The sequence below is a fragment of the Juglans microcarpa x Juglans regia genome, chromosome 5S (genome assembly GCF_004785595.1).
Source record: "Juglans microcarpa x Juglans regia isolate MS1-56 chromosome 5S, Jm3101_v1.0, whole genome shotgun sequence".
NCBI lineage: Eukaryota > Viridiplantae > Streptophyta > Magnoliopsida > Fagales > Juglandaceae > Juglans > Juglans microcarpa x Juglans regia.
The window spans coordinates 4,548,293-4,558,842 of record NC_054603.1 but is presented as its reverse complement, the minus strand read 5'-3'; the positions used below and the strand labels follow the sequence as shown (position 1 = coordinate 4,558,842).

General features: G+C 37.6%; 2 protein-coding genes across 3 annotated transcripts; one reads left to right on the top strand and one right to left on the bottom strand.

Moving 5' to 3' along the window:
- Positions 1-2,003: 2,003 nt before the first annotated feature.
- LOC121266840 (auxin-repressed 12.5 kDa protein-like) lies at positions 2,004-3,336 on the top strand. Its single transcript, XM_041170676.1, has 3 exons — positions 2,004-2,274; positions 2,455-2,677; positions 3,018-3,336. The coding sequence occupies exons 1-3, from the start codon at positions 2,169-2,171 to the stop codon at positions 3,052-3,054; spliced, it is 366 nt and encodes a 121-aa protein (XP_041026610.1). The 5' UTR covers positions 2,004-2,168; the 3' UTR covers positions 3,055-3,336.
- A 690-nt stretch (positions 3,337-4,026) lies between these two features.
- Positions 4,027-10,317, bottom strand: LOC121266839 (putative E3 ubiquitin-protein ligase RING1a). 2 transcript variants are annotated; one of them, XM_041170674.1, is made up of 10 exons: positions 9,998-10,314; positions 9,812-9,857; positions 7,448-7,506; positions 6,663-6,744; positions 6,377-6,497; positions 6,244-6,285; positions 5,308-5,850; positions 4,995-5,102; positions 4,623-4,832; positions 4,027-4,444 (listed from the first exon to the last, which is right to left on the bottom strand). In XM_041170674.1, the coding sequence occupies exons 1-10, from the start codon at positions 10,089-10,091 to the stop codon at positions 4,388-4,390; spliced, it is 1,362 nt and encodes a 453-aa protein (XP_041026608.1). In that variant the 5' UTR covers positions 10,092-10,314; the 3' UTR covers positions 4,027-4,387. The 2 variants fall into 2 exon arrangements, with proteins under 2 accessions (XP_041026608.1, XP_041026609.1); XM_041170675.1 differs by lacking the exon at positions 4,027-4,444 and having other exon boundaries at positions 4,766-4,879; positions 9,998-10,317.
- Between the last annotated feature and the right edge of the window lie 233 nt (positions 10,318-10,550).

Genomic DNA, 10,550 nt, shown 5'->3' with positions numbered 1-10,550 from the left:
AAAGAATAATTTTTTTTTTTATAATTTTTCAAGATGAAATTTACTTTTTTAACAAAGGCTAATGCTAGATTTATCTATTTAGAATTCTACGTATATAGCTTCGTTTGGAAGTTAAATTCCTTTCAACTCATCTTAACTCATCATTATAACTTTTTTAAATTTTAACACAAAATATAATAAACAATTCAACTTTTTCAAATCTAAAAATACTAATAATATTAAAAAATAATATTCTAATAATATTTTATCATTTTAACTCAATTTAATTTAACTCAGTTCAACATCCAAACGCAGCCTAAAAGATGCACCGACCAATTAATATAATAAAGGGTCATAAATGTAATTGCACACAAGAAACAAAACATTAAGGTTACGTTTGGATGTTGAAATGAGTTGAGTTGAGTTGAGATGATAAAATATTATTTTTTAATATTATTATTATTATTTTAGAATTTGAAAAAGTTGAATTGTTTATTATATTTTATATTAAGATTTAAAAAGATTATAATGATGAATTGAAATGAGTTTAAAGGAGTTTAAGTTCCAACCATATCCTAAAAATATGAGAGTGAAAATGACATGTAGTTATCTTTAATTGTTGTCAATGGATTACTATCGTATTTACACGAGAGATCAGCTGGGCTTTGGCCTGCATGATCTAATTGCTGGAACCGCCCCACAATCTGGACTAGCAGCTCAATCCCCAATGCTTAAAGGCTTTCTATCATTTGGGCTAACAATTTCCAACTTAGTTGGGATATCTTTGATGTTTACTGCTTAAATTCTTTCATATTTTTATTAGTCGTGCTAGACGATGGGTTCCGATAAGATTAAACATTTTAAAAAAAAATTCATAATATTATTAAAAAATACTTATTAAAAAAAAAAAAAATTTGGTAGAAATGCTCAGGATCCAAAATGAGGACCCCAAGCATTTCACAATTTTTATTGGTTTTTGGTAGCGAGGCCAAGTCCCTGTCCACTTTCCTGAGACTAGAAGGCTCGCCGGAAAAGAAAAACAGAGATGCTAATAGGCAACATCAAGATTTATTCCTCCCCTTACGGACGCAGAAGCAGAAGCAGAAGCAGGTATTATCCCAAATTATGTCCTATCAAAGATTCACCAAGTTTCATTTGTACGTCGAACAGTGCATATAGCCATATGGTATTTTGAAAGATCAAATAGCTCAAAACACCTACATTTCAACTACATTATTGATGATGACAATATATATTACACATGCACATGTGTCAATAAAAGAATAATGCGGTTTTTTTTGTTTGTTTTTTTAAAGCCTCGAGCATCATTGATTCTTGGTGATACGAGCATCTAAATTCAACTAATGAAGACACTTTTGTCTTCCAAATGGCGACAAAAAGGCAATCAGTGTTCAGAAAAGGCCACCGGTGAGACCTACCTTTTGTTTGTTTGTTTTTTATTTTTACTTTAAGAATACTCATTGTCCCACCAAAAGCCTTATCCTTCCGAGGAATCACTCTGGACAAAGACGATCCCACTTTTGTCAAGCAGCTCAAAATACCACTGTAAATCACCACCGTTTATGAGTATGGCAGTATTAGCACAAAGGATTGCATTCCAATGAGCATTATTAAATCAAAGGTGGGGCCCCCAGCTTGTCACATCCAAAGCACATTTCTTACATCGGGTCCCTCGTTTACGATAAGAAAAATGTTATTTTTTCTATTTAATTTGTCCATCATTTTGATATTTGTTATTATTATTAATGTATTGATTTTTTTATATATTTTTTTAAAATATTTTAAAATGATTAAAAAATTAAAAAAAAAGGACCATAATCTAGCGGTCATCGGCAGAATAGCACCGCTCTTAGGACCAAGTATTGCCTAATTACAAAGGGTACACTTGTGAAGAAACCCCCGACCTACTCCCATTCCGATCTTGAAGAGATATTATTTTGCGGGTCCCACGTTGCCAAGTCTTCATCCTTATCTAACCCCATCTCTATTTTCCCACTTGTTTATTTTCTACATAATTTCCAGTGACAAACCAAAACTTAAGGACACTTGGAGGTGGTAAAACGCCCATCTGGAGATGGATATTAATTATTAAGTAGCAACTCTTCTATATATATACATGCATCATCAAAGAGGCTGACCCATTAGAGAAATAGATACAGAAAGCAAAGATGGTTCTGCTGGAGAAGCTTTGGGACGACGTTGTGGCAGGACCTCAGCCTGAGCGTGGCCTTGGCAGGCTCAGGAAAATCACCACCAAGCCCTTGAACATAAAAGGTACGCACGTGTGGTGAACGCAGCACTTTCATATATGTATTTTTATCTTTTGTTAGGATCATTGAAGTTGTGTGCGTGCATGCATCATTGCATGGTTTTTATATATATATATATATATATATATATATATATATATAATACTTGTGATGGATGGTCTTTAATTGCTTGGTGTTAATTTAGAAATTGAAGGAGAGGGGAGCAAGTTCCAGAGGTCGGCGTCAATACCGGCCAGCCCAGCGACACCAGCGACACCGGCAACGCCTTCGTCGACAACACCAGTTGCGGCGCGTAAGGACAACGTTTGGAGGAGCGTGTTCCACCCTGGTAGCAACCTTGCAACGAAGAGCATCGGTGGAGACATGTTCGACAAGCCACAGCCTAACTCTCCCACTGTCTATGACTGGTACGTACATATATATTAATTCAAGCATTTGCATGCAAGTTTACTTGGCAGAGCGTAATACCCACGCTCCTCCAGTGAGATTCTTTGGAATTTGGAACCAAAATATATAAACTTTAATTCATGGCAAGATCGGATCACAAGCTGTATCACACACCTATTATTTGCCTACTTTTTGTGCAAATCTTTTGTTTTGCATGCTCCTCAGCTTGTACAATCACGTTCTGAGATTTTCCTTTTTCATCAGATTTTTTATACAAGAGACGTTATCTATTTGTGTTTTTTTTTTTTTTTTTATTGTTAATGGATGGCTTGAATCTGACTGGTAAAGATGTGATGACAGGCTTTACAGTGGAGAGACCCGGAGCAAGCATCGCTGAGGTGTGTGGGGTTACCCAGGCTAGGGTTGTATATAGCGTTTTATCTTTAGTTTACTGCAGGCAGTACTCTCGTTTCTATTGTATTTTCGTTACGTGCCCTCGACTAGGCTTGCTTTCTGAGCTGACTAGTGCGGGGGTTGTGCGAGTAATGCTAGGGTCTCGGACGGTGATACCGTTTGTACGTTGATCTTGGTAACTCAGATCCATCTGCACTGTTAACGATGGTGATAGGCTACTTTTATTGTTATTAATAATAATACAATAAAATATGTTGATTTTGAATTGTTTGTATTTTCTTGCTTTTAATTTACTTGGAGATTTCTTCAATCCAGACAATTGAGTTGAGAAGAATATAATAGTTAATTAAATCTGGTACAGGCGTTTGAGAAAAAAAAAAAATCTAGTACAGGTTGATTATACAATGGGAATAGTTTTAAGGATAAGGACAACATTACCACTGCAATTTTAAGAAAAATTGGACCCACATGCAAATACCGGATAAGGAGGAGGCCAGAAGAAAGAGGGACCATCAGGCATCTTGCTGAAGCCATGAAGTTGGCTCATTCCTTGTTGATGTTGATCCCAAAATAAACAAAGACTTTTGCTGGCCCTGTGTGCGTGTATTTTACTAAATCGAACGTATATATCTGCTCTTATGCGCAACGTCAACGTCAATAAAAGAAGAGGAACGGATAAGTAATGGATTAGAAAATAAAAATACGATGTCTACTTATTATCTTATGTGGAGAAATCTTGGAGATTCTGCAAACGTAATATATGTTTTTTATTTGGTTAATTCGTGTAATGGAATATGCATGGCTCTTAAAAATTTGTTTATACCTGAAAAGAGCCCACAGCTAGTACCAAAACTACCATCTGAGCCGACTACTTGTATATTCTGACATGACCTCTCTCTTCTCTCTCTCTCTCAACTTCTAATGGAATTTGTTGAACGAATGAATAAGGAAATCATGTGTAAAAACTGGGATGTGAATCATCATTGTACACAACTCATGAGAGTAAAATAGTCAGTTGTAAACAGTACGTTTTCATGCAAGTCATGAGCCACGTTAACATATGAACTTGGGTGCGTGTGTTGTCGGCGGTTCCAAGCCACAGATTGCTTGAAAGCAAAATTTGAATGATCTGCGGACGTACATGAAACAATATCGAACCTTGATAAGTAGTAATAAGCTGGATGGAGACAAGTCGTTGTGTCCACTTAATGCATCTCTCGACTTCTTCAAACTCTATTACCTGAGATCTCCATTGACTGGGAGTATAATTATGTACCATAACTTTGGTAACCGAAGAGGATGAGAGAGCTTGTTCTTTAGGACAAACCCGTCACAAGATTCGAGTTCCACGACTTTCTCTCGTATGCCAGTAGCTGAAAGATTACAATTAAAACAGGAGGATCAATTTAGGAATCCAACCACAAACCAGAACATATGCCTAAACAACTGTACATAAAACTAAGTCTGAATGCTTCTTCTATGTTTGGCATGAGTGCGTAAAGTTTGCAAAAGTATGTATCACTTGTAAAAGAAAGATCTAGAAGTGATTACCAAATAGCCATGAATGAAGTTGTTAGGTACAAGTCCTGCCAAAGTTTCCTCCTCCCCTAAGATTTGCAACTTGTCTTTGCCTGGATCAATTATACGGGACATGGCCAGTGGAGAACTTGCAGAGGTCGAAAGGTTGATTTTTGAATGCAATTCTTTTACCAGGTGTATTGCTACTTCATCATCTTGGGTTGCAGTTTGCATGGCTACATACTATATTAATAGGCACGAGAACCAGTCTCAGTAGAGAAGACACAATGCTTTACAATGTGATGAATTGAAATCAAATAAGGAAACAGGGTATAGAACTCAAAACAATAATACCACAACAAAAACATGAAAAGAAAAACAGGGTATACGGTTTGGAAATAACACCTGGCACAGCTGTCTAACTGACAGGGTAGGCCTGCAGCAAAGGTAGGGTCTCTCCAAACTGGGTATACTTTGCTCATCAAATGAAACGAGCATGAGGTTGATAGTCGACTGTAATAACAAAGCAAATATTCTACATGACAAGGAACACACTCTTTAATGTAACAGAGAGCTAGAAGCATTAAGTTCCAGAGTGCCCCCCCCCCCCCCCCCCCCCCAAAAAAACAATGTCATAACCTAAGCCAAGTTGAAACCACAAATGGATTCTCAATTCCTTATCAGTCAAGTCCCAAGAAAATAATTCAACATACTTTACCTCATCGTCATTTTTGTCTATGATCCGTAGATAATCAACCAGTTTTGACAGGCGGCTGTTTCGAGCACTTTTACCATTTCCGCCACTCATACTGCCATATCGTGTGTGACTCCGCATGCCACCTTTGCCCCAGGCAAGCCTTTCTGAGCTGCTAACAAGTCCAACAGATGCACCTAAAGATTCTTTAGATTCTTTATTCACTTCAGAATCATTTTCATCACCACCTCCATCAGCACCAGCAGCTGCCAGAGAAGCCTGAGGAAATCGAGCCCCTCCCCATCTTTTGCTTCTTTTTGGTCTCACTTCGGTGTGCTCATCAGCGGAAGATGAATCTTTGCCTCCATCATTACCATTTGCATCCTCATTCTCATCAGATCCTTGACTTTCAGCAGCATTTCTATAGTTCCTCCTTCCTCTCAAATGAGCATTTCGATAGCCCCGTGATCTCCTAACAAATGCAACTGCAGTGGCTTTAGCCGTTGACCGCTTCTTACCCAAAGCTTCTGCTTGCCGCCGAAAAGTTTGTGCAATGGAAGCTTGAATCTATCAAAATAAAGCTAAATGACTAATGAATAGGTGGAAAAAATAAGATGACTAACAGTTGTGCAGGTCAACAATTATAAGTGGAAGCCCAATCCTCAGATCGTCAAAATCAATGATATTGTACTATTCTATCAGAAGGCACTGTACTATTTAAAACAATAGAGGCTTGAAATTTGAAGGCATATCCCTGTGGTTTTATCACTGGCGTATGCCATGATTTTACATGAAAAACACATTATTTTCTCCTCTCTCTAATAAGGTTTTCCTTAAGAAGCAATATTGGATCACAAAAACTTGACCCAAGGAACGATTATAAATGAACTTATGAACACCAAATAAATGGACAGGAGTAGCTGGGCACAAGGCTTCATTGCTGAACTTCAAAAACTATACCTGCTTATTGCGAGCCATTTCCTCATCATGGAAAGCCAGTTCCTAGGGCAGACGCACAATTCGAATGCATGACATAAGAAAATGATACCGTAAATCAAATTCTAATAGTGATGCCATATTGATTAGAATATACCTCTTCCTCGTACTTGTCAATATCTGGATACAAAGCAGCAATTAAGGCATCATAGTTAGGATCATCTCTTAAGGAGCGACGACTGGCACAATGGGTCCGGCAGGCAGGGCATTCATTGTTCCTGCAGTGAATAACAATTACCAATCTAAATAAGAAAATATTTTAGCTTACAGTTAAAATTTTTGAATAAACTCATAAGATCAGGACAAACAGCACTACCGGTGAAATTTGATCCCGGTGTTTCAATGAATCAAACATGCCCAAGAGAGATAAGAAGATGACATACCCCATCCGCATAGATTTGTCGATGCATTCCCTACAGAAGCGATGCAGGCATTCCATTACAGTTCTAGTTTTCCGAATGATCCCTAGACATAAAAATAGGGAACAAATGATTATCCGAAAAAGAATAGGATAATAATTCAAAGCAGTGAACAATCAATGACATGGCATCTATACCATTTAAGAGAGATGATACTTTATCCTACGGAGGTCAAGTATCTAGGTCTCATTTAAGAGCATGGGTTTTTTGTAAGTATTTCCTAGTCTGCTTGAAGACCCACATATCACTGCTACTTATGGATAAACACCAAAACGTAATTAAGGAATAATAATAAACATCCAGTTAGAGTGCTAACAAAAAAGTTCACCTGTTGTTTACAAACAGAGCAAATATCACAGTAACACAAGCGAAAGGATCTAGAGTTCATAGACATGTCCCTATGATTTACATAGGCAAAGAGGAATCAAGCATCCAAATTCAAACATTGTCATTAACAAAGCAAATAGTGTTCACATGGTAGGTTCTATTGAAACAAAAATTCTACAAGAAATTTCAGAAATATCAACTACCGGACTAGTGGGCATTCACTGAATGTTTACGGTCAAATGCACATATGTGGTGCTTTCAGACCATATTTATTTAATACTACATCAAACACGGACACCATATCTAAATAGAAGTGAGCATGCATAACCCTCAGGAAAGCAAATTAATAACCTTCCATATGGCTGTAGAAGAGCACCATATGCAACTATTTCTTATATTTAGCAAAAAATACAAAATTTTACCTAGACAGATTGGACATTGTACTTCCTTACGTATATCTGACAGTTTCACTGCAACAAGTCTGCAAGCAAAAAGCAAGACAGATAATGTTACCATTCAACGTTAATCAATAGATAGGTTGCTTGTTGTATGCACTTCATACTCAAGTATGCTTTATAAAACGTACTGCCAGATATATAAACAATAAGAATTTGCATTTGAAACTCTGCAGAAGGGAATGATCGACCTTCAGGTGAACCCCACTTCCCAACACCCAAACCAAAAGACCAACATCTTCTATTGCTTGTATTTCTTACTTAAATTGATATTATTATATCTTAGTAAATATAACCAGGACATGTAGTTAAGCACCATGTAAAAGCAACATGAATGGGGGATAAAAGAAAAAAGTACCACAACTAAGCTGCACACACAACATATGAGATTGCGATCATACAGTCAGACATTTCAAAATGCAAATAGATATCATATCATTCTCATGTTATAAAAATAATTGAAGAAAGAAAGTATAAATTGCTGTTTTTTTCCATTAAATCTGTCTAAGATCACCTCAATTACGTGATACAACATGCAATTGATAATAATTTCCAAGTGAAAGAAATCATGTTCAAGCCATAGTTGCAACACTTAAATTGAAACAAGTTCTTGTATATTTTCACAAAAGCAGTTAGCAAGGAATCAGTATTTAATAAGGTTTTATTACAATGGAGCAGGTTAATAGCTTTGTGTAAACACAAATTTGAGGGGAATGTGGTACTTAAGGTATAACCAAAGAATTTTACTATTAGGATAACACAGAGAGAATAAGACAAATGGCGTAGCTTCCAGCAAACAGTATTTAAGAAAGTTGAACCCCTTTTCCAAGATGGAATTTGGAGGAAAGGCTTTCCTGAAATGCCAAACTGAACCACACTATCAACACAGGTGTTTCCCTCAAATAGAACATTCAGGGCCCAAAAGTCCCTCTGGGTCGAACTTGTCGCTCACCTGAATGGTAACAGATTACAGAAACAAATGTTCCCTTATGCTTGTAGACTTACATTAGCAGCTTGGCGTTGCAGTTTTTCAGATTCCAAAGGCAGCAGTCTCAAAGTTTTAGCAATCACTCATGATGCAAAAGTATGAATTTTCTAGAGGGCAAACCCATCTTAATAACTATGAGTCAGTGTTTTTTGAGCGAAACACTGACTCATACATTCTGATAAAACCATGAGGATTACATGTTAGGTCAAGCATACAAAAACCAGAGAGGAAGACTTTGCATGTCATAACTATTTGACATGTCCAGTAAATATATAAAACAATTAACATGTTTCAATGTCCCAAGATCTAGAAGGTTAATAAAGATATTGTTCAAAAAAAAATTTGGCATCTCAGATTTACAAAATATACACCAGGAATATGGATGAATATGAAAATTTCGCATATGGGTGGCTCTCACACCTTTGAACGCCAATATAGAGTTCTTGGGAAAACATCAATCAATTCACTGTTTAACATTGTCCAGTACTGCATCACTATCAAACCAAACAATTCACGTGCAAAAGATTTACATAACCCATCTGAGGTTTCAGACGAATTAAATTTATGGTCAGGACAACATTTAAAGTTTTCCCAACAAATAGCGGATCACAGTTAATGGAAACTCCTGTAAACGAAAAGCACCATGGTTCCCAGGCTTGGAATTGAAATAGAAAACTTAATAATCATCATCACGCATATAGCCCTCCAAAATTTTTCATCACCAATAATCAAGAACAAAACGGCCAGTACAGGAGGTCTCCAATGATAAGGTGTCCATTTTAACCAACTCCTCGACCAATCTACGTGGACCATGTCAGAGCAATACATGACTAAAAGCAATCAATACCAGGATGCAATTAAAAGATCCCTGATCAGCAGCCCCATACAAAATTTCGACAGAGAGACAAAATCCCAATACCAAGCTGCCGCAGAGGCTACCATGCAACCAACTATCATGCATATATAGTAATTCGAGTCAAAATCTCTACGACCCAGACGATCCAAACCCGATCTCCACCATCCTTCATCGAACTCGACGCGGCAGCGTCCACATTAGCAGAGCACGTAGAGCAAAACCCATAACAGAATAGCCACAAAACCATGACCATAACCATTCAAACACAATCACAATTATCACTCGCTGAACACCCCGTGTAGCACTTCCTCTAGAAAATACATGTAGAATACAACAACGAAGCAGTGCCACCATACAAAGCACGTAGATCCCAAATCAAACACAGCATTCACACACCATGAAGCTCTATAATTCAGTCACACATATACACGCCCCGAATAAGAAAGAAAAAAAACTACGGAACGAATAGCACAAAGAAAGAACGTACTCGTCCTTGTTTTCCCCGTTACTCGACGAAGGGCTTCGATCAGATTCTGAGAAAATAAAAGGACGGCGTTAAGCGAACGAAGAGTCAAAATTTGAAAATAAAATGTGTGCAAACGGGTTCTTTTTGTCGTCGAAATCTTCGAGGTTCCGTGAGGTGATTTTGGGGAAGCTAAAGTAAAACTCGCACCCTCAGCGTGCTCCGGTTGTTCATGGTGGTTGTTGGGGTTATCTTGCGCAGGATCATCCTCCGCCACATCGAGAGCTCGCTTCTGAGCAGGCATTGCTTTCGGTCGAAGCAAAACCCAGAGAATCTTGAAGAAGGTTTGTATACACTTATGGAATCGGTGGTTACTCTGGTTAGAGAAAAATAGAAGGGAAAAGAGAAAGATGGAGGTGGCTCAGTGTGGTTATGGCGCACTTGACCTTCAGAAACACAGAAAGAGAGGGAGGGAGAGAGAGGCGGAGGGGTAGAGAGACTACAAAGCTCGTGGAATCACCGATATTTATTTCTCCGTGTAGAAATTTGTTAGATATTATTTATTTATTTACAATCGTAATGCCTCCCCGGTGTATACAGAACAACACAGCCTACTTCTTTGACCTACACGTGTTACCTTTAGGGGCATTTTAGTACAATTACGGCAGAGGTAAAAAATAAATAAAAATTCTGTTGATGTGAAATGCCTCCCACAGCCGTGGGATCGTCTTGAATTTCAGTACATGTAACAACTTCCCTAGAA